Consider the following 24,318-nt stretch of genomic DNA (forward strand, 5'->3'; position numbering starts at 1 on the left):
GCCTGAATGTCTGGCTTCAGCAAAACTCCTGAATTTTAAATGAGATGTCTTTTGTGAAGTGTTACAATGTTTGTGAAATGACCTACACTAAACCCCCACAATCTATCTCTTTTAAAGATTTATTTATCCATAACCATAATAATATACAATATAACCCTTAACAATATAAAGATCATGAGAGGTGACATGGTGAAATATATTGCAAACATCAGTAAAATTAAAAAGAAGATTTAGAGAGTTGATCTGGAAATACAGATGGTTAAAAATGATCTGGGAATTTGCATAGGTAAAAGTGAGAAGATTAAAAATTCAAAAACTGCCTGGGAAATACAGATGATAGAAAAGATTGTTGGTCTTAAAGAATATACTGAAGGTAATGAAGATCCTGTGAACTTTTTCCAAAAATGGATTCCGAGAGTTTTGGGAGAAGATAATTTTCCAAATGGAATTGGAGAGACCTCATAGAGCCTTAAGGAGAAAACTATAGTCACACGAGCCACCTCGGGGTATACGTTATCCAGATAACAAAAAAATTGTTAAGAATAGTGGTCCAAAAAACAAAACAAAATAATGGACAATTATTTCTTTTATGCGGATTTAAATAAGGCGGTGCTGGACAGAAGAAAAGAATTTGATTCAGTGGAGGTGATTCTTTTTGGGGGGGGAAATAGATTACAGGTCTAGTTTTAGACATCCAGTTACATTAAAGATGTTTTTGGAGAACAGTCGATCTAGATCCTTTGTGGAGGAAAGAGATGAGAGTGATTTTGCTCAATCATTTCCTATAAATAAAGAAATATCATTAAGTGAGATGAGAGCGGAAGGTTCAAGCCCTTAAGAAGAACAAAAAAAGGGAAGTCCTGCAAATACGGTTTGCGTTGATGCAATTTCTATGTTATCAACAGGAGTTACAGAGAGGATCGAAGGTCCTGAGTGAAACAGATATAATTGATGATGCTCAAGTAAATGGTGAACTTGAGGCAGCAGGGGGAGGAGGGGGGGGGGATGACAGACATTTTCCATTAACCTTGTAATTTTCCCAATGGAGGGGATAACCATTATGACCCATATTGTGGCAAGAGCCACAACCTGAATAGTAGAGGGGAGTAGTGTTGTTCTCTTTTTTTAAAATACAGCATTTTTTTAGGGGATTTATCTTTTTTCTGTTGGAACTCATTGTTATTTTTTTAAATACTAATTTTAAGTTTCTCATTTTTCTTTATCTTTTTTTTCTTTGGGACAGAGATGAACATGATTTGATGGAAGAGACCTGGGAGAATGAGACTGGAAGGCAGTTGGAATTAAGTTAATGGCTGGGAAGAATACATTAAATGTTCTTAATTTAACAGTCTAATTAAAAGGAAAATGAAAGTATTGGCATATATGAAAAAGATGAAGGTAGATATTGAATTTTTGCAAGAGACACAGTTAACAGAGCAAGAACATTTAAAATTAATAAAGAGAATGGGTGGGTCAAGTGGTGGCTTCATCTTTTAATTCTAAAACAAGAGGAGAAGCAATATTAATTTAAAAAACCATTACCAGTGAAAATTCAAAAAGTTATAAAGGATCCTGTGGGGAGATGTGTCTTGATTAAATTCCCACAGGATTCAATGTTATTTCTATTAGGGGATATTAAAGGAGTTAAACCTACATTAAAATTGAACATGTATCAAGTGAAATTTGTACAAATTGCTTCAGCAATAGTTGGAAAATGTATTGCTATAACTTGGAAACCAGATTCCGATTTGGGATGCAGAAGTTCAACGGTGCATACCACTTGAGAAGATTACTTACAATTTGAGATAAATGCTATATATTTTGGAAGATGTGATGCCCATATTTACAAATGGCCAGTACAAATACTTAAATGAAACTCAGACACTCCCTTTCTCCTAAAGGTCTCTTTATAGAAGAAGTTTTGTAATATGGAGTCCTCCTGTTGTCAATCACTTGGACCATACTTTCTTTCTTTCTTTTTAGTGGGGAAGGTTAGTAGGGGAGGAGGAGGGATATTGAGGGGGGGGGTTCTTTTGAATTCTCTATCCTTTTTTATATAGATCTCTCTTCCTTGTATTAGAAGTTGATTTATAGTAATGTAATGTATCTGAAGTTTTGATAAATAAAATTCATAAATGAATTTTTTTAATGAATCGGGATTTATTGTTATGAACAAGTCATGAAATTCTGTTTTGTGGCAGCATCTCAGTGAAAACATTCATATTATAACCATCTTACAACAATAAATATAAAAAATAACAATAATTGTGCATGAAATAATAGGCTGTGTCTTTGGTTCATTGATTATTCAGGAATCTGATGGCAGCGGGGACATAAAGGAAACATCCCATATCAAAGCAACATTGAACTGTGGACGCATTTGAAAAATATTCGTTCATATGATATCAACTCTGAGATTGAGTTCCAAGACTTTGGAACTACTGGATATGATAAAGAGTGAGGGAGATGGACCTTATGCAGTCAAAACTATGCTTGGCTGGATAATTGATGGGCCATTAGGAGAAAGAAGAGAGGTTCAAGCCCAGTCGGCTATAAGTGTCAACAGGATATCAATCATTAAGTTTGATGGGCTGTGGGAGCAGCAGTTCAAAAATGACTTTCCTGAATGCATCAGGGAATGACCAAGATCCTTTAAAGGAAAACCAGAAGTTCTTGGAATCAGTATCAAAATCTGCCAAGGTGGTTAATGATCATTATTGCAGAAAAAATAAATATGCATGCCTGATAATAGAAGTGTTGTCGAACAACGTATACTGAATTTGAAGGAGAAAGATTTTTCCTTTCATCCAGACAACACCAACTCAGTTTCTGACGTGATATCCAAGGGATATACAGAGAAAGTACCAGATAATATTTTGGAACATAGTGATGGCAAAAAATGGCACTTACCATACCATGGAGTTTGCATCCACAGAAGGAAAAACTTTATGTGGTGTTTGATTGCGGAGAAATCTTTCGAGAAGTTTCACTAAATTCTCAACTCTTACAAAGTCCAGATTTGATCAGTATATTTATAGGAATGTTAACTAGATTCCATAAAGAACCGGTCATCATTATTGCAGACATTGAAGCAATGTTCCACCAGGTGAAAGTACCAAGTGACTTGTGATTCCTTTGGTGCCCTGCTGGAGGTTATAGTCAGAACGTAGTGGAATACAGAATGACAGGGCATCTATTTGGAGTGACTTCATCACCAAGTTGTATGAATTTTGCCCTTAGGTAGTGTGCTGAGGACAAAATGGAAAAATTTTGTTCTCAAGCTATAAGCACCATCAGGAATAACTTCTACATCTACTTCTACTTCATTGTCACCAGGACAGTTTCAAAAGGAAGACACAGGTGCAATTTATAACAGATTTGTTCTGGAAAAGATCGGTTAAAGACTATCTTCCATTATTGCAGGGTTTAAGATCAAGCACAATTTCACAGCTGGAGATGTTGTGATCACTGTCACAAAATTCCTGGTTAATGGGGAAGATTGTTGATACCATCCAGGACAAAAGAGGACTTGTACATAAAGTTTGAGATTAAGACTAAAACTGGCTTTCTGAACAGACCAATCACCAAAACCTGTCTTTAACAAGAAGCAGAAAACTTTAATGATTGACTTTCACTTTCTTTTAAATATTTAGCCAATTTATTACTATGAATTTTTTTCTTTATAATGGTAATCATTATTTTAGATATAATAATTAGGGGCCAGTGTTGTAAGGGTTAAAATGACTTGCAGACATATTCTTGCAAACCAGCCAGCGAATATTGTTTAAGAATTCCATGTGTCTCCTTGTAACTGCTAATTCCAAGGTTAGCTAGTTTTGTATGTTTAACATAAACATTCAGTTTTGAGTTTGCCTTGTTACTGTTTAGAACCAGGGGAGCTTAGAGGCAGTCCAGATAATTATTTTGACCGCTCTTTTGTACATATTACCATTTTATTGTCCATTTTATTTATTGCTTTAAGTATAGCTTTAATTGTTTTAACATAGCTCTTGTCTTATAAAGTTCTAATAAACAGTGAAAAACTTTTATATATAAAATGTAATTTTAAAAAATTTGAAGCTACTTTTGAACAGACTTTTCATTTAACGAGTCAAAACAATGGTATCTTCATACAGTCCAAGCAATTATGAATGAAGATAGTTGTAATAGACCCGAAATGTCGGTAAATATATCTTTAACTCCTTTGGATGCTGTGAAACTGGCTGAGTTCCTCCAGCATTTACTGTGTGTTTTTATAACAGTGTAGGGGGGGAGATTGCCTGAATCTGGAGCAGCGAAGCATCTGCTGGAAGAACTCAGCGGGTCGAGTAGCATCAGTGAGAGAAAAGGTCATGGCTAATGTGATTTATGGTGTGAAAAATAAAAAATTTTTAAAAAAAAGTGAGAGAAAAGGAATGGTCAATGTTTTGGGCTGGAACCCTTCCTCAAGGCTAAGCGAGGGGTTGGTCAGGGGACAGTGGGGGATCGGTGAACCAGCGAGGGTGAAAGTTGATGGATGGAGTTGATTGCGTGCAGGGAGTGTGTTACAATGACCGGTAGTGTAGGGTTCAAAGTACAGGATAAAAACAGAGCCAGGGTGTCATCTATTTCTAGTAAGTTTACCGAACTCAACTCTGGTCTTACTTTCCAGATAACATTGACATTGAAGATGAGCTCTCGACAATGCGTCACCAACCTGAGGGTCTTCACGAGCTGCAAGCAAGGACCAAGTTCTCCAAGAAGGAGATCCAATCTCTGTACAGGGGCTTCAAAAATGTGCGTAAGATCTGTCTGCATTACCTGTGTGAAGCCCTGAGACATTGTCCATTTGTGGAAGGTCTTCCTTTGTTCTACAGATCAAAAAAGTAATGTGGGTCCTTTGCCTTAACAACAAAGCCCCAAACTGCTGGAGGAACGCAGCAGGTTGGGCCGTATCTGTGGAGAGGACAGTCAATATCTTGGGTCCTGCTTCAGGTCTGACAGAGGGGAGGGAAGGCCAGATGGCTTTAAAGGTGAGGGCGTGGCAGGGGGTGGAGACAGGTGAAGGAGCAGGAATGATGGAGTGGGTAAGCAGTGACAGGTGGAAGTAGGTGCAGGTGGGGGTGGGGGTGGGTGTGGAGGGGTGTGAACTGGATGGAGTTGTGATATGAGAGGGAGGATAAAGAAACCCTTATAGAAAGGGTTTTTACAGATAGCAGGAATAGAAATTAGCCAACTCAGTATTATATTTAAAATAATATGTTTAATTATTAATTACCAATAATACAGCACTTTATATAATTTATATAAACTTAACTATTTAACCCCCAGCGTGTGTGCGTGCGTGCGTGCGTGCGTGCGTGCGTGCGTGCGTGCGTGCGTGCGTGCGTGCGTGCGTGCGTGCGTGCGTGCGTGCGTGCGTGCATGCGGAATACCCGAGGCCACTACAGCTCAATTCTGGAAAGTTAGTCGAAACCTCAGTCTCAGAAAATCTAGTGTTGACTTTAAATTGATCAAAGAAATCATCATGGAGTGGATGGGAGAGACTTTGGGGGGGTGGGGGGGGGGGGGTGACAGAAACTCACTAAATCCTTGTTGAGATGCTTCCAAATAATCTCTTTTCAGATGGGTAGCAATCAAAACTCCCCTTTTCTGTTGTAATTTTTCTCAAAGCTTCCAGAACCCTTTTGTGGGTCAGACAAAATAGTGATCTTCCCTTTTGGTCATACTGGTCCCCCTTTAAAAGTAACCATTCCTTTCAGCCATAGTGGGGGATACTCATTCTCCTTACGGAGAGATATCAGACAAATAGTCCATTACCACCGAGGCCACTTCAGTACCGTATCCCTTCAAAGAGATGCTTCTCCAAGTGGTGCTTCCTTAGAATGGCCCCTGATCAAACCAAGTTTCTTTAACATGTTTCTTTAACATGTTAGTCACTTGGTCTCTGCACCTGTGTTTTCCAGGGCCTCTTCCTCTCTCTTCAGAAGAAGTGAATTTGAGTACACGCTGTCCCTAGCTTGTCAGCCACAACCAATCTCCAAAGCTTGCAACTGGATTTGGTCTCTTTAAGTGACAGTCCCACTCAAATGAAAATGAACTGGGAGCATGTAATAGGGATGGAAAAATGGGAGGTGATGGATGTGTGGAGGAGGTGGTAAAGGAACTGGTTAACAAGAGCTGTGGAAGGGGGAGTTTGGAATGAGGGGGAAGGTAATCCTCTGTCAGATCTATCTTTTGTATTATCTATCTGCCTGTGTTTCCGACATACAAAGGATAACTATCCTGCATATGAAATATCTCATTGCATTATCAACCCCCTTGACCAGTTTGTATTGCAGCTTTAGACCATAGGACATTACAGCACAGAAAACAGGCCCTTCTAGCCTGTGCTGAACTATTATTCCACCTTGTCCCACTGACTTGCACCCAGTCCATAGCCCTCCACACCCCTCCCATCTATGTATCTGTCCAAATTTTTCTTAAATGTTAAAATTGAGCACTTTAGCTGGCAGCTTGTTCCACACCCCCACCACTCACTGTGTGAAGAAGTTCCTCCTAAGTTTCCCCTAAACCTTTCCTGTTTCACCGTTAACCAATAGTCCTCTGGTTTGTATCTCACCCACCCTCAGTGGAAAAAGCCTACTTGCATTTACTCTGTCTGTACACCTCAATTTTAAATACCTCTATCAAATCTCCCCTCATTCTTCTACGGTCAGTTGTAACCTATTTAACCTTACCCTTTAACTCAGTTCCTGAAGTCCCGGCAACATCCCAGTAAATCTTCTCTACACCCTCTCAATCTTATTGATATTCTTCCTGTAGTTAGGTGATCAAAACTGCAGACAATGCTCCATATTTGGCCTCACCAATGTCTTATATCATTTTAAAATATTTCAACTCCTGTACTCAGTACTTTGATTTATGAGGCCAATATGCCAAAAGCTCTCTTTACAACCCTGTCCACCTGTGACACCACTTTCAGGGAATTATGTCTCTGTATTCCCAGATCCCTGTGTTCTACCGCACTCCTCAGTGCCTGATCATTCACCGTGAATGTCCTACCTTGGTGCGCCCTTCCAAAATGCAGCACCACACACTTGCCTACACGGTGGGCACAGCAGTTAGTGCAATGACGTGACCGTCACCAAGGCTCGAACCCCACACTGTCTGTGAGGAGTTAGCACTTTCTCCCCGTATCTGTGTGGGTTTTCCACTGGGGGCTCTGGTTTCCTCCCACTGTTCACAACTTACAGGGGTTGTAGATTTGTAGATTAATTGGGTATTATTGGGCTGCACAGACACATGGGCTAAAGGAGCCTGTTACTGTGCTGTAGGTCTAAATTTTAATTTAAATTCCATCTGCAAATCTTTTTTTTGAAATTTTTATTTATTGATCATAATAAATGATACAATAAAAATGAGTAAATACAAAATATTTTACCCCATATAACCTCCCACGCCTCCCAACCCTAACCATCCCAACCTCCCTCTAAACTACCCCAAAAGAAAGAGAGAATAAAATAGAAGAGGAGATCAACTAACATAACAACCTTCAATCATTACTATGGTTCAGGGCAACGTGGGGGGGGGGGGGAAATCTATAAATTCAGCCTTATATATCTCATATACAGGCTCCAAGTTTTAACAAAAAAAAAGAATAATTTTTGTGTAAATTATCTTTTCCAATGGAATACAAGATCTCATTTTCAAATGCCATCAAATTGGGCTTGTTTTTCCAAACATTTTCTAGCCACTCCAAAAAAAGCAATGTGAAACTTATCTAATTTTAATTCCAAACTCGATTTTGTAAATAACCAAGTAAAAATACCATAGGGGTTGTAGGTTAATTGGGTGTAATTGGGCAGCATGGGCTTGTGGGCCAGAAGGGCTTGTTGCTGCGCTAAATTTAATTTAAATTCCATCTGCAAATCTTTTAAAAAATAATTTTTCTGCATTTGTCTCTGAAAACATCTTTCCCTTGCAAGATCAGCTTGCAAACCATGCCAACTTTCTCGAAATGCCACACTTTGAATTTGCTTGGTTACTCTGCTTTGTCCCGACATGGTACCAGTGCTCTCTGTAGCTCTCATTCTAATCATTCTAACTTGCTGTCAACTAACCTGGTTACAATGTACCCTCCCATGGTGAATCTGCTGCAGTAACACCACTGGAAGGAGGTTGTACTTGCAGTGTGGCTCACACACAGGTGGTTTCCATTATAAATATAGATGCAAGAAGTTAATATGGAAATATTAAAGAGCCAAAATCAATCCTTTTAAAAGGAATTCTAAGCCATGTGTGCAGTTTTGGTTCAATCAGTGTTCCTGCAATTTAATCCATTTCCATTCAAGATTTGACTTTGTTTGATTAAGATATCGCAATCCTCTATCTTTTATTTTTTTTGACCTCACAGGAATACATCTCTTCACGCACACAAGACACGTGCACATGCACATACACAGACTCACGCACGCACAGACTCCCATGCACACAAACACGCACACACTCCTGCATTAATAGCATACACACTCCTACATTACTATTGCACAGACTCACATGCATACACACACAGACACACGGGCGCCCACACACACTCCTACATTACTAACACAGAGACTCACACACATTCACACACAGACACACACGCACACACACTCCTACATTACTAACACACAGACTCACACACATTCACACACAGACACACACGCACACACACTCCTACATTACTAACACACAGACTCACACACATTCACACACAGACACACACGCACACACACTCCTACATTACTAACACACAGACTCACACACATTCACACACAGACACACACTCCTACATCAATGTCACACTGACTCACACAAACACAGACACACACACACACACAAAAACACACACACACACACACACTGCTACATTAATATCAAAAAGACTCAAGCACATACACACAAACACAATATGTACAAAATTTAATAATCCTTGAATATAATAAGCTCTAATATAAATACAAACATTTGGTCAACAGCAATACAATACGAGATATGACGTTTCCACAGGAGATCAGTATATTGTGGGACTCGCATATAAGTAACATTCCTGAGATTTCTGTTCAGGGAGGGTAAGAGCACTGTTTTTACAGAATTGTTTCCAGTGTAGAAGAGGCCATTCTGCCCACAGAGGCTGCCACATCCTGCTGGACCAATCCCAGCAGTTTCATTCCCCTGTTCTTTAGCTGTAACTCTGTAAGTTCTTCCCACTCGAATGTCCATTCAATCTCCTTTGGACAGCAGATCTAAACCACTCTCTACATGGAGACATTTCTCCTATATGTTTTGGCCAGAGCTGGCTGTCTGGTTCTAGAACCATGTGCTGGGGCAACTCCCTATTACCCCTTTCTAAAGCAGTTGCAGTCCACCACCATCAAACCCATGGGGAACAGTTTCCCCAGTCGGACCTGTCCATCCGAACGGAGTGGAGTGTTAAAGCCAGCCTCACGCTGTAATAAAACAAACAGCAGAGCCAACTAAGTGTGCAACAGTTTCTTTATTCAACCTTGATGATGCTATCAGGAGTGAGGAGTGAAAGAGTTTAGTAACTCGTTCCCTACACTGAACCCCACTCAAAGCATCAGAGTGTTCATTGTACCCTTATACACCTTTGCACGGGAGCACAAAAACAAGTAGTGCACATAAAGCCCCAGCATTGCCCTCAATGTGGATCATTGCAGCCTCTCCCCACTGCCAGAGCTTACTGCTTGGCAACAGGAGGAGATGGCTGGCTGTTGACTGCCTGCCATTGAGGAAGGATGGATTTCTCTCTCCTGGAATAACTCTATTGATTTGTCATCCAGTTGAACACTTCCTGCTGCTGCATGAGATGCCTTGCTATCTATATTTAGCACCTGTACAAAAGGGACATAAATTATTTGCAGTGGTCACAGATCATTCTTATTATTGGACTTTAATCTGGTTGTACACTCTGTTCTTCAGCACATATCTTTTGTTTGGGATAATGTCAAATGAAGCCAGATACTTGTAAAGCATGAAAGTTCACAGACACCGTGATTGAAATAAAAACTCAATGCTGGAGAAAACTCAGCGGGACAAACAGTGCATTCTATACACTGAAGATAAAGGGACATAACCAATGTTTCAGGGTGGAGCCCTTCATCAGGGTACGAGTAGAATGCCGGCAGGCACCAAATAAAATGGTGGGGGGGGGCAGGCATCATCCCACGGGCAGGAGGTAATAAGTGGATAAGCAGGTACTCAACTTCCTCACTACTTTCCCCTCCCTCCCTTGTCCACCTATTTCCTGTGCTCCTCCCCCTTGCCCTCCCCCACCATTTTGTTCAGATGCCTGCTGACATTTTGGTCGTACCTTGGTGAAAGGCTCAAACCGTTGGTTCTGTATCTCTATCTTTGCTGTATAACACATGCTGTGTGACCTACTGAGTTTCTCCAGCATTGTGTTTTTACTGATACAGTGGAACCTCATTATAATATGATAGTTTGGGTCCTAAAGATCGTATTGTGAGAAAAGTGGAGTTGCTCTAGATCGGCGTTTCAATTACAGTTGAAATTAAAACACAAAATTAATCTTTAGTAAACCACCATCCCTGCTCCCGGTGGCAGCCAGAGGTCCCCGTTCCCCGTGGAAGTACAAGGTTCCCACTCCCAGCGGCAACCTGAGGTGCCCGCTCCCCCAGCATCCCGATATGCCTGCTCCCCACAGCAGCCCAAGAACCCTGCTCCCGACGGCAGCTCGAGGACCAAAGTCCAAAGACTCACTGTATAATATCCAGATTTGCATTAAATTGGGATTCCGCTGTAGTTATTTGGTGTCTGCTTGTTTCGAGCAGAATTTGGAACGAGAAAGATTTATGTTTCTCCAAACCTTTTAAAGTAATGTGTCCTAAGGGCAAGGAAATGCTTTTAGAGCACTGCATCCAAGAGAAACGAGCAGGCAAAGTTTACACAGCAAGATCCCACAGTTATAATGGTCAACTTTTCTGTGTGGTGTTCAGAGTAAATGTTCAATTGCTTTGAACACCCTTGATCCACTGACAATTCAAGTTCTGGCTCCCGAGATGTGGGGACAATAGTCTGGAGTTACTCCCCAGGGTTGTCCTGTCCGGTGGTCCGTTACACTGAGCTGCTCTCTTGGCTGGAGGTACCCCGAGGTGGGGTATTGTGGGCACTGAAACTACTCCTCGGAACTGTTCCCAGATACATCTATCAAGCTACAAGAAAGCTGGAGCAGGAGGAGGCTACCCGGCCTGTCGAGCTGCCCCACCATTCCATCAGATCCCAGCTGATGCATCTTGTACCCCATCATTTCCCTGGTTTCCACAAAATGTACTGGTTCCTTTTAATTTAACCAAGTCCAAACAGGACAGGTTAACATAGGTTAAACCCTCTTCAATTTGCCCCAAGTCTGGCTCTAAATAACAGCTGCCACAGAGGAGTGTTGGAAGGACCTCCAATGAGGTGACTTTGAGGAGGAGGAGGCCCTACAATGTGTGGCATAAAAGTCCACGTTACTCATTACACATTAGAATGAGGGGAGATTCGATAGAGGTGTTTAAAATTGAGGGGAATAGACAGAGTAAATATAGGTCAGCTTTATCTACTGAGGGTAAGTGAGATACAAACCAGAGGACATGGGTTAAGAGTGAAAGGGGGAACTCCTTCAGACAGAGAGTGGTGGGAGTGTGAAACAAGCTGCCAGTTGAAATGGTGAATGTGGGCTTAATTTTAACATGGATGGGAAGGGTATGGACTAAGTCAGCGGGGCCAAGCAGAAAAATGGACTGCAACAGACTAGAAGGGCCCAAGGACCTGTTTCTATGGCTACTCAGTTACTGAATTGCATTGCTGTTTGTGCTCTGTTTTCTCCGAGTTCGTTCTACATGGGGACAATGTCCCAGTGCAGGGATCTTCTCGTCCTTTGAAAGGAGGATGATGAGAATGTAGATTAGAGTTTCCTTGAACAAGCCCTGGTTGAATCATTGGGACCTGTGCCCCTAATAAGGACCCCTCTCACCCCAGCCTCACAGCTCCTTTCGGGCAAATGCCTGAATTCCTTTTTCCAACAGCTCTTGAACCTCCTTGTACCCCCGATCGTAATCTACTCTGGGGAAACTGTGGACATTGTCTGCACCACTGAAACACTACTGTTGCACTAACTGCAAATATATATTTGTCCATCCAGTGTTTGTCTCAAGACAAAAGTCCACAGACACTCAATATCTCTGAAGGGATTAATTTTTATTTTGCTTCTCTTGAGCTGAGAAAACTTGAGGGTCTAAGGTTTGAAGACCCCTGGTCCTGAAAGGATGAAACCCAGGGGACTGAAAGAAATGGCAGAAGTTACAATTACCAAAATTCTCTTGAGTCTGGGCAGGTCCTGGCAGATTGGAAGACAGTGGTTGTCAAGCCACTATTCAAAAAAAGGATGTAAGCAAAAGGCAGGGAACTCTAGGCCAGTTAGTTTAACATCTGTAGTTGGGAAAATGCTTGAAGTTATCATTAAAGAAAAAATAGTGAGGCATCTGGGGAGAAATGGATCCATCAGGCAGACGCAGCCTGGATTCAGCAAAGGTAGGTCCTGTTTAACAAATGTACTGACTTTCCTTGAGGATACAATGAGCTCGGTAGATAGAGGGAGTGGGTGAATGGTGTTTACCTGGGTTTCCAGAAGGCGTTCGATAAGGTGCCGCATAAAGGACTTATTATGTAAGATGAGGATGCATGGAGCTGGGGGTGATGTATTAGCATGATAGAGGTTGGGTTAACCAATAAGAGAGCAGAGGCTTGGGGTACAAGAGGTGTTTTTCTGGTTTGCAATCAGTGAATAGCAGGGTACTGTGGGGGTCAGTGCTGGGCCCATAACTGTTCACGATATAGATTAATGATCTGGAAGAGGGGACAGAGTGCAATGGATCTAAGTTTGCTGAATTGAGTGGAAAACCAAATTGTGCAGAGGATATGGAGAGTCTGCAGAGAGATATAGATAGGTTAAGTGAGTGGGCAAGGGTCTGGCAGATGGAGGACATTGTTGGCAAATGTGAAGTTTTCCATTTGAAAGGAAGAATGGAAGATCAGAATATTATTTAAATGGCGAGCAATTGCAGCAGTTGCCGTGCAGGAGTTGAGAGTACTTGTGCGTGAATCACAGAAGGTTGGTCAATGGGTGCAGCAGGCTGTCGAGAAGGCAAATGGAACATTGGCCTTCATTGCCAGAGGGATGGAATTTAAGAGCAGGGAGGTTCTTCTGCAACTGTATGAGGTCCTGGTGGGGTCAAATCTGGGGCACTGCGTGCAGTTCTGGGCTCCTCACTTGGGGAAGGATGGACTGGCTTTGGAGGCGGTGTAGAGGGGGTTCACCAGGTTAATTCCAGAGATGAGGGGGTGGCCTACAAGGAGAGTCTGGGCCTGTACTCACTGGAATTTAGAAGAAAGAGATAGGATCTTGTAGAAGCATAAAATTATAAATGTAAACTTAAATTTTAAATGTAAATTTAAATTAAATTTAGGCATACAGCACGGTAACAGGCCACTTGGGCACACGGGCGGTTGTATGTTCTCCCCAGGTCTGTGTGGGTTTTTCCTGGGGGCTCTAGTTTCCTCCCACCCTTCAAAAATGTACCAGGGGTACTAGTTAATGGGGCAGCATGGACTCGTGGGCCAAAATGGGCTATTACCATGCTGTATGTCTACATTTTTTAAATTTTATTTTTAGAAAAATTAAATTAAACACTTTTGAAAAGATTAAATGGATCATTGTCCTCATAGTAAAGAGGTTGACGTATATTTAATTAAGATTTAAGATTATTTTATTGACGTAATCAAACAGAAAAAGTGATATTACACTTAATTTCCTTTAGTCTACTGTGAGGCAGACAAAGATTCGCTATCAGCAGAAAATGGCCAGGGCCTCTAACAGCTGGAGAAAGAGAAGCAAAAGAGAGTCTCCCTGCCCCCTCCCCCCCCAGACTCATTGAGGGTCCATGGCTTCACCTCCAACGATCCCACAGCCACACAGCCCTCAGTCTGAACCATCAGCGACACAAGCTCCAGAAGCACACCGCTGACATGATCAGGAAGCCTCTAACATCCTCTCGCATCCCGGCTCCCCAATACCTGGTACTCCCTTCAGCCAGTCTCCAGCCAGTCCCCAGCCTGGTGTGAGGCCCTTGACCGCAGTCGCCCGCAGCCTCATGGGTTTCTCGCCTCGAGTCATCTGTGGGGTCTTCATCCTCAGAGCCCCTCACCATCCCTTGGGTTTTCCCCTCTGCTTCTTCTCAAATGGGGGTGGGAGGCAAGTATTTTCTGGTGCCCTGGGCTAGTCCTCCGCTTCTCCAGAGTCTGCAACCCCTCGGGGCCGCTGCCAAACACAGGCGCTGCCATCTTGGGCACAGAACCTGCGGTCGCAGGATTTTAAAAATAAACCACCATTGGCTCCTTTAACAGGCCGTTTTGGCCAAGTTCATCCTTCATCTGTCGACTGTGTCAGCACCAGTTAGGATAAATGATCTGGTTGCACGAGGAAGAAGAGAGTTTCCAAGCTGTCAAAAACAAGTCCTAACAGAAGAGCCTGGACTAAAATTTAATGACCCAGGAAGGCACACCAGGATCTCGGCAGAGGCATCCCGACGTGGCCTTAGAGCAGTACTACTGCAGTAGGATGAGGACACATGGCAACTATGTATCAAGTGCTTTAGAAGCTATCTATGCACAGATAGAGAAAGAGCTCCTTGCCATATGCACGCAAAAGGTTCCATCAATACATTTATGGACAAGTGGAGGCAGACCATAAACCACTGGTCTCAATTATGTCCAAACCACTGAAGAACTGTCCCATGAGAGTACAGCACATGTTGATAAAGGCTGCAGAAACACGATGTGAAAATGATCTACACGCCAGGGAAATACATTGTTGCAGCTGATCCACTGTCTCGAGCAATTGGCAAGAAAGAGCGACCAAGAGGTAAATGCGGAGATGCAGGTCGACGTTGACGTGTGTTATGTCCTCGGTTATACCATCAGAGGTCTTAATAAACACTCAGAGAAGCTTGTAAGTTTAGAGCACAAGCCTTTACTCACATCTCAGGCTGCTGGTCATGTATGAATACACTCGCACTGAGCTTGCTCACCACTCAAGTGTGATGCGGCTCTTACAGTCTTGCAGTGTTCATGCACCAGCATAAAATAGTCCCAAGTTTCCACTGTATATAACAATGTGATTATCACCTCATTTCCAGTATCCTGGGAGAGAACAGAGCAGATCAGGAAAGCAACAAAGTTCAAAACAAGGAAAAATCCCCAAGTTACAATGCAGAAAGGATAACTGGCAGCCAAGAATGGGTATTTGGGATTATTGGGGATGCAGAGATGAACTGTCGGTTGTGAAAAATATGGTCATCCAAGGGAACAGGTTTGTGGTTCCAGCATTGCTACGCGAGGAAATGCTCCAGAACGTACACGAAGGACATCTTGGTGAGGAAAAATTGCAAACATGGAGCTCGAGAGGTGATGTCCCAGCCAGGGATGAAGCAAGGCATAAGCTAGACCACTGCTTCATGTAAAATATGCCTTACCTATAGACCAAAGCAGCGAGCAGAACTGCTTCCACCACACCCTGGACCAGACGGAGTGTACTTCAGAGTCGGCGTAGATTTGTTCGACTGTAATGGGAAGAGTCATATAGCAGTAACAGATCATTTTTCCAATTACCCAGAGGTAACAACACTGCGGTCAACATCCAGCAAAGTTATCACTTTCATGCAAAATGTGTCTGTGAGTCATGGAGTTCCTTGTGATGTCATTTCAGACAATGTTCGAGCAGTCCTTTGCCAATACTTGTGGGTTTCAACATAAAACATCAAACCCACCTCACCCAAAGTCTAATGGCCTCAGAGAGAGCTCTGTGAAGGAGGCAAAGAGCCTCATGAAGAAAGCGCACGATGGGCGAGAGGACTTCCACAGAAGTTGAATGATTCGCAGAAGGGTGCCACTACAGAATGGCCTTTCCCCTGCCCAAATGCTTTCCAATGCGTGAAAATCTGTTGACGCCCAAAGGAGTAAAGAGGGTCAAACAGGCTTGAAGTGGAAGACAGAGTGAACCAGAAACAGTATCATGAAAAGCCGACCAATCCTGAAGCCTGGAGTTCCAGTGCGAATCCAAGATCACAGTTCTGGTTCATGGTCCATGTAAGGATGTGTACAAGAGGAAATCGATCCACATTCCTACCAGATCCGGATAGGGGGAGGAGCACCTCTGAGAAGGAACCACGTGGATCTACGAACACAAGCTCATACCCATGGTTGTGACCTGTCAGCACAGAAAAGGGGCCAAGACATGTAGAAAAGGAACATGTTGTCCACGATTTACAGAAAGACACAAATACTAATGCAGCAAGTGTAAGCAATACACTGGTGGAAACACATAGCAGACCTAAAGGACTCACCTCAGAGATTGATTGAAAGCTGCTGAGTGCAAAGAGGTTCGCCACGGACTGTAGATACCCTTGTTATGTTGACATGGCTTCAGCTAAGCAGCCTTCAGTCTGAACTATCAGCAACTCGATCTCCAGAAGCAGATCTCTGACACAATCAGGAAACCTCCAGTGCCCTCTCGCATTCTGGTTCCAATACCTGGTACCCTTTCAGCCACTCCCCAGCAGTCCGCAGCCCGGCGTGAGGCCCTTGACCGCAGTCGGCACAGCCAGGGTGGAGTCCCCAACAGACCACCCGCCTGTGTGTTCCTCGGCCTCAGAGCTGGTCCACTGGTGTGGTCACCCTCCCTGTGGGTCATCTCCTCTGCTTCTTCTCAAACAGGGGTGGGAAGGGGTATCCTCCATGTTTTCTGTTGCTCCAGTGCTCCGTTTCCTCAGAGTTTTCAACCCCTCAGGGTAGCTGCCATCTTGGGCCCAGACCCCAAAATCATGGGATTTTAAAATAAACCTCTATTGGCTCCTTTAATGGTCCATTTTTAAGCCTGTGCAGACCCATTTGGGCTGGGTGGTTGGACCCTGTGGGGGGAGCACCGAGACTTGGCTCCCCGCCAGTCCATGCCAGCGGCAGGACCGCCATTAGCTGGCCTTGTGAAGGAATGAATCGGCACAGCCTGTGAACTGTGCCCTTGCTCCTGATGGCACAGAGATAACTTTCAGCTCCACAAGAATAGCCCTGATATCTTTCAGCCCCAGTTGAAAGGCGGGGGCAGTTCAGAGTAACAGCTCACTCCCAAAGATGGGGCCTCACTGAGCATCATTCGACATTCTTGTGATCCTGCCTGTGGAATTGGATATAAACCACAGGGTGGTCCTCCTCGAATCAGTAGGGCACTTACTCCCCTCAAGCATCTACGCACTGCTTGTGAGGTCTTTCAGTTTTTGTATCTTATTTTTGATCTTTTTTCAAAAATTATACATCGTAACATTTTAAATATACATTTTGCTCAAAAACACAACAAACAAAAACAAAAACAGTCCCTCCCCTCCCCCCCCCCCCCAACCTCTATTCACCGTCGGAGCTTAAGTATCGTAGTGTACTGTTGGGGAAACTACATTTTTGTATATATAATGGTTACTTTATCCCCTTTTTTGATCCATTTTATCACTGTATCTTGGCCCCAACGTGATTCAGGTGTGGCTGCCAAAGGGGTCATATTTATTCTTTAAGTAATGAGGTTTTTTTTCCATCCAGCTGTTCATTTGCGCAGCCCATCCTGCTTATTCGTAGAGGGGAGTCCAAGTGATCGCGATATATTTTCATAATTTCCGCCAGTGCTATTTTTTTATAAATGAGATTTGATATTGGGTCAATTTGTCACTTATTTCCAAGAAATTACCTAGTAGATACAGTTCCGGGGTCGCCCGTGAAGGCCACTTCCGGTATCCTGCGATTTCTTGCCTCACTTTTATGAACGATCACGTGGCATGTAGAAAAGTTCCCATCTCGGTCCTGCCTCTCTGAAATTTCGGCTTTTGATCTGTGGGGTAAGATATGATTGGCGTTAAAAGAAATTGTACTGAACCAGTCCATATCCTGCATTTATAAATGACGCCATGCTGTCCTTACACCAATCTGACCAGCTTCTTTCTGGAATCACCGCTCCCAAGTCCTTCCATGACCTCTTGCTATCCTGGTTTTGCCGCTTGTGAGGTCTTGGTTGTGTGCCACCCGGCTGCTTGCTTCTCCGGGATGCAGCATTTCATTGGCTTTGGGACTTGCTGAGGTGTGAAGGCACCACTGGAATCATCCTCTTCCCACTAATCTCCTCAACACCTGTTTATTCCCAAATCCCCGATCCTCGTCTCACTTTGTGATGCCATTTCACAAGTTTGTGAAAAATGTGGCACTACAAACAGTAATGACACGCGTTTCTGTTTACAGGAGTGTCCCAGTGGGATGGTGGATGAAGAAACTTTTAAAGTGATTTATTCCCAGTTCTTCCCACAGGGAGGTAAGAGATTTAATTGATTTCCAGATGTACAAGTAGAATTGTGATTTGATAGCTCCAGGATGTCTCTAAATGCTATACATCTGTTTGAAGAGTCACTTCTTCATGAGGATTAGGGCAAGCGCTTCAATGAAAAACAAACATATAAGTGCCCCTGGCAATGATACTAAGGCTGCAATGGAAATATAGAACATTCCTCTTCTTTTTTTGTGGCCTCCGTTGGTCGTGGTCAACTCTGGTAGTGACCGTGGAGGGACCTCTCCAGGGCACAGGCCAGGACAGAGTTGATAGGGAGATCCATCTTTTGCCCATGCATTGGGTCCCTCCCCCTCCCCCTCACGCTAATGCCAGGCCCAAGGGAATGACGGAGGTCGATGTAGTTTGGTGCCAGCAGCATCGCAGGAGTTGCCATGGTTACCCTTTCAGCCACTCCCCAGCAGTCCGCAGCCCGGCGTAGAGCCGGGTAGAGCAGTCAGCCACCTTCGGGACTCCAACTCCAGAATTTTCTCTCGGAGTTTACTCCCAAAACCTTTCCCGTGAGCGGGTGTAGTCACAAGGCAATGGAGGTTTGAAATCGTTCCCTCCTAGATGTGTTACCATCCATTTCAGCACAGAAAACAGGCCCTTTAGCCCTTTGAATCTGTGCTGAACTATTATTCTGCCTGGTCCCACTGATTGCACCCAGACCATAGCCCTCCATAGCCCTCCCATCCTTGTACCTGTCCAAATTCTTCTTAAATGTTAAAATTGAGCCTGCATTCACCACTTCAGCTGGCAGCTTGTTCCACACGCCCATCACTCTCTGGGTGAAGAAGTTCCCCTTTCAACCTTAACCCATTTAGCCTCAGTACAGGAGCTCCTCTGGTCTGTCCTGACTGAGCACAGCTGTGATATCTTCCCTGACGAGCAGTGCCACTCCTCCATCTTTCATTCCCCCGTTCCATTGCGTCTGATACATCGGAACCACAGACCATTGAGCTGTCAGTTCTGCCCCTCCTGCAACCAGTTGCATACCATGGTCAACCATACCATGGATACAACAACTCCTGCTGCAAACCTGCCCGTGCGTCTGAGCCCTGGGTTTCCCAACCCCATCCCTGACTCCAGATGATTTACATTGAGTGCAACTTCTCTCACAACAAACAGGGTTCACCCTTTACCACACGACAACAATAATACTCTGCTGGTCCCAAGGGTGCACAGATCCATGGAACATATCAGAATAGCAAAATTCCAGAATTCAAGCAACAGGCAGCTTCAAGCGACCAGCAAAAAAAATTGCGGAAAATAAATTGGTAAAAAATACAAAATTTAAAAAATTGGTGCCCCCCTGGTAGTTAGTTGACTGATCCATGCAACACACAACCTCAGGCAACCGGCACATTCACTTATCTGGCATCTACCAATCCCCCAGTGGTGCCGAATACCCGGGGTTTTACTGTGCGTAGAACAGTCCATCACAGGAATGGGCTCTTTAGCCCATAGTGCCTGTTCCAAAATTAAACTAAATCTCTTTTGCCTGGGATTGTCTGATCTCGGAAGCTAAGCAGGCACAGGGCCAGTCAGTACTTGGAGGGGAGACCGCCGAGGAACACTAGGTGCTGTAGGTTTCTGTGAGGGGCGCTGGACAAAGTGGCTCCCTTACAGTAGATAAAAGTCAAAGAATTTCATGTACATTCCATTCTAAATGTAGCATCACATGACAATAATAGAACCTTTACATATCCCTCCATTTCCTGCATATCTGCCTATCCCGAGGCCCCTAAAATATTTCACGAGTAGTTGTTCCTGGATTGTTGGTCAGCAAATAATGAGGATTTATTGCCCTCACATCAAGAAAATGACACATCGAAAGATTTGGCAAACATACATAGTCAGGAATTGGAACAAAGAATGAGATGATCAGAATTGCAGGGTACTGTCATCATAAAAACTCAGGCTTAGATTCCAGAGTTGGGAGATTATACTTGAGTGTCTGCAGCTGCCAGGAGTATGGGTTTGGCATGAAGTGCAGGAGATGTAAACTTGCTTTGGAAAATGGTGAAACTTTAGATTCATCCTATCGATGTCAATTCTGTGAAGGGTGAAGACATGATGTTGGTTTATAAAAACCTGACTTCAATCAGACGAGTTTAAAGAGTTGATCCAATGAACCCCCTAAATTAACCCAGATGCAAAGGGACCTGGGAGTCCTTGCGCAGGATAACCTGCAGGTTAACTTGCACATTGAGTCGGTGGTGAAGAAGGTAAATTCATTTCAAGAGGAATAGAATATAAGAGCAGGGATGTGATGTTGAGGCTTTATAGGGCACGGGTGAGACCTCACTTGGAGTATTGTGGACAGTTTCGAGCTCCTTTTTTATGAAAGGATGTGCTGACATTGGAGAGGGTTCAAAGGAGGTTCACAAGGATGATTCTGGGAATGAAAGGTTTATCATATGTGTAGTGTTTGACAGTTCTTAGTCTGTACTCGTTGGAATTTAGGAGAATGGGGTGGGGGGGGAAGTTTCGTTGAAACATTTTGAATGTTAAAAGGCATTGTCAGAGTCAATGTAGAAAGGTTGTTCCCCACGGTGGGAAAGTCCAAGGCAAGAGGCCACAACTTCAGGACTGAAGGACGTCCGCTTAGAACAGAGGGCAGTGAATCTTTGGAATTTCCTGCCATAGGCGGATGTGGAGGCCAAGTCATTAAGTATTTAAGGCAGAGATTGATAGGTTCTTGATTAGCTGGGGCATCAAAAATTGTAATGGGGCTGAGTGGGGAAATGGATCAACTGATGATTAAATGGCAGGGCTGAATAGCCTATTTCTACTCCTCTGTCTTATGGTCTTCTGGTCACTGAGCTGGAGAAACTCAATCCAATCAGTTAGATTTCGAGGTTCTCACTTAGGATCCAATCAATTTTGAGGATTGAGTACAGTTTGGAACTTCTCTCTCCTTCCTTTGCCTGATCAGTATTATGCAGGCCAGTCTGACTCATGTTACAGTCAGATCATGTCCACAGTCTCTCAGTTTCTCTTTGGTGTGTGTTCATCGAGCCCAAACTTCCTGATATGCTGGAGATAGTCAAACAGTCGGGAAACCCACCACAAGGCACCCATTCTGGCTGTCAAACACCCATCGAAACCGGCATGCACTAATCCCACGTTCACATCCCACCCCCACCGATCGCCCTGCCACCCACCCACCCTAGAGGCAATTTGCCAAGTAATGTCCCAGCATGCACGTCTTTGGGATGTAGGCAGAAACTGGGCTGTCACGGGTAGCCCATGTACTTGCGTCCCTTGTGCCGAGATTCAGTGAGAAACTTTGAAGCACGAGTCAAGCAAGTCAGCTCATACATAGTACATCAGGACTTGCAAAATGAAACCGAAGGTATGGGGACACCAATATCCTTGAGCGTAAAGCCCTCGAAAAGCCAGCAGACACAGCCAGGACACCACAGGCAAAACCCACCCCAACTACGGGGAACGCTGCTGTCGGAGGGCAGCAGCAATCATCAAGGATCCGCATCACCCAGCACATGCTCTGTTCTCGCTGCTGCCATCAGGAAAGAGGTCTTGGTGCCACAAGACTCGCACCATCGGGTTTGGGAACAGCTGCTCCCCCTCCACCATCAGACTCCTCAATGACAAACTCAGTCAGGAACTCATTTAAGGATCTTACTTTTATTGATTTTTTTATTCTCTGTCTTGCACAATCGGTTTGTTTACATTTGTTTGCATGTGTTTGTTATGTACGGTTCTTCTTCTGCATTACAAATAAGTGGTAATTCTGCCGCACTCACAGGAAAACATGTACGTATTCTGACAATAAATCTGAAATCGGAGAAGTGCAGATAACATTGTTAAAGGGAAATGATTCACTGTAAGTCAGTGCAAAGGGAGCATCATTTAATGTTAACAGCGAGGAGGTAGCTGGTGATTAGTATATTCATTTTTAAACTCATGTAACTACTTCTGATTTCAATCACTGCCATGAAGTTTAAAAGGAACCAAATAGAAATCTGGCATAAATACAGAAAATGGTGAAAGTGCTCAATTGGACAGGGAGCATCTGCAGAGAGAGAGAAAAAACAGGGTTACTGTTTCAGGGCAGTGACTCTGTGGATAAACTTGCCATGTTCAGGTTTGGCCCACGGTCTGTCAAGACTTGATTCCACTTTTCCAAGGGGTATTGAAGCTGATCCATCTCTTGCCGCTGTGTTTCAGTGAGTTGCTGCTTCTCATTGTTGAGACTCAGCCCTCTCTCTCTCGCCACTGTTAACGTCAAGTTCGTTATCCCAGGATTACTTTGGGTTAATGTTGAGCACAGGCTGCCTCAGGGTTACCTCTATTTCCCCCACTCTCCCCTGCTGTCCTGTGATTGAATGAAACATGGACGTTTGCAGACGCTGAGAATGTAGTAAAAACACACAGTAGGAGGAACTCAACCGGTCTCGCACCGTCCACAGGAGGTAAAGAAAAATAACCGACGTTTTACCACAAAAATCTGCAGAGGCCTTCTGCAGGGATTGCTTCCTCCGTGACTCCCTCACCCACTACCACAGTAGATTCTCCACTTGTGCTGACGCCTCCTCTCCCACCACCATACGGGGCCCCAAACAGTCCTTCTAAGTGAAGTAACACTTCACTCGTGAAGCTACAGGGCTCGTCTGCTGCATCAGGTGCTCCCACTGTGGTTGCCTCTACATCGGAGAGACTAGACACAGACTGGGAGATCGCTTCGTTGAGCACCTTGGCTCTGTCCGCTGCAATTGCGTGGATCTCCCAGTGGCCACCATTTTAATTTTCCCATCCCATGCTGACATATTTGTCCGTGGTGTCATGTACAGCCAGACCGAGACCACCTGCAAATTGGAAAAACAACATTTCAACTTCAGTCTGGGCACCCTCCAACTGGATGGCATTAACATTGACCTCTGCAGTTTCTGCCCCCTGTTGCCTTTCTCCCAGCTTTGACTCGCTCCCCTTTTCCCTCAATCTCTGTTCACAGAGCCAAAAATAAATTCTCACCTCTCCTCTTATCATATCTTTCGTTAGTCTGGACCCCTTCCATTCCCATTCCTTCCGCTCTCATTCCTCTCCCTTAATCAACTGACACCTTCTATACATTGTGTCATCCATACAATGAATCTACTTGTTGCTTATAACTTGAAGAATTTTCTAAATTTTTAAAATTTAGACATACAACATGGTAACAGACCCTTTCAGCCCACGGATCCGTGCACTCAATTATACCCAATTAACCTACTCCCCCCCCCGGTACATTTCAAACAGTGGGAGGAAACCCGGCAAAACACCATGCAGACATGGAGAGAATGTACAAGCTCCTTACAGTCAGGGCGGGATTCGAACCCCAGTCGCGGTCGCTAGTGCTGTAAAGGTGTTGCACTAACCGCTACGCCAACTGTGCCACCCGGAATGGCTCAGGCCCGAAACGTCACAACCTCCTATGATGCTGTGAGACCAGCCAAGTTCCTCCAGCATTTCTGCATGTCTGTGCTAAGATTGAGACTGCTTTTCCCTGTGTATTTATGGACTCCATGTGCACTGTTGTGTTGGCTCCCCTGCCCACATCCCCTGCTGTTAAAGGCTCTCTCCCTGCTGAGATGACTGTCCCTGCTCTGTGATAAAGCCTCCCATTCTATTTTGAGATATTGTCCACTTCCCCTTGTGCACCCGCACTGACACCTTCTATACAATGAGTCAACCACACAAGGAATCTGTCCAGTGGAACCTGCTCTGCCATTTGATCAGATCACGGCCAATCTGGCTCCACTGATCTACCCATTGTCCAGAACCCTTAATTCCAATTTCCTCTCTCTTAAATGCATTTAATAAAGGAGCCTTGATTGCTTCATTGGGCAAAC

General features: G+C 43.9%; 1 protein-coding gene and 1 long non-coding RNA gene across 2 annotated transcripts in view; one reads left to right on the forward strand and one right to left on the reverse strand.

The window, feature by feature from the left end:
- LOC138752421 (uncharacterized) overlaps nucleotides 1–15,720 on the reverse strand; it is a 37,804-nt gene extending 22,084 nt beyond the window's left edge. The window contains exon 1 of the long non-coding RNA XR_011350628.1: nucleotides 15,579–15,720. This is a non-coding gene — a long non-coding RNA (uncharacterized lncRNA). The remainder of the gene's footprint in view (nucleotides 1–15,578) is intronic.
- Nucleotides 1–24,318, forward strand: part of LOC138752420 (calsenilin-like) — a 79,799-nt gene that overhangs the window by 37,017 nt on the left and 18,464 nt on the right. The window contains exons 2-3 of the mRNA XM_069915278.1: nucleotides 4,652–4,776; nucleotides 18,379–18,448. Coding sequence (XP_069771379.1) covers nucleotides 4,652–4,776; nucleotides 18,379–18,448 — 195 coding nt within the window. The remainder of the gene's footprint in view (nucleotides 1–4,651; nucleotides 4,777–18,378; nucleotides 18,449–24,318) is intronic.

Source organism: Narcine bancroftii, chromosome 2 (assembly GCF_036971445.1).
Source record: "Narcine bancroftii isolate sNarBan1 chromosome 2, sNarBan1.hap1, whole genome shotgun sequence".
NCBI classification, from domain to species: domain Eukaryota; kingdom Metazoa; phylum Chordata; class Chondrichthyes; order Torpediniformes; family Narcinidae; genus Narcine; species Narcine bancroftii.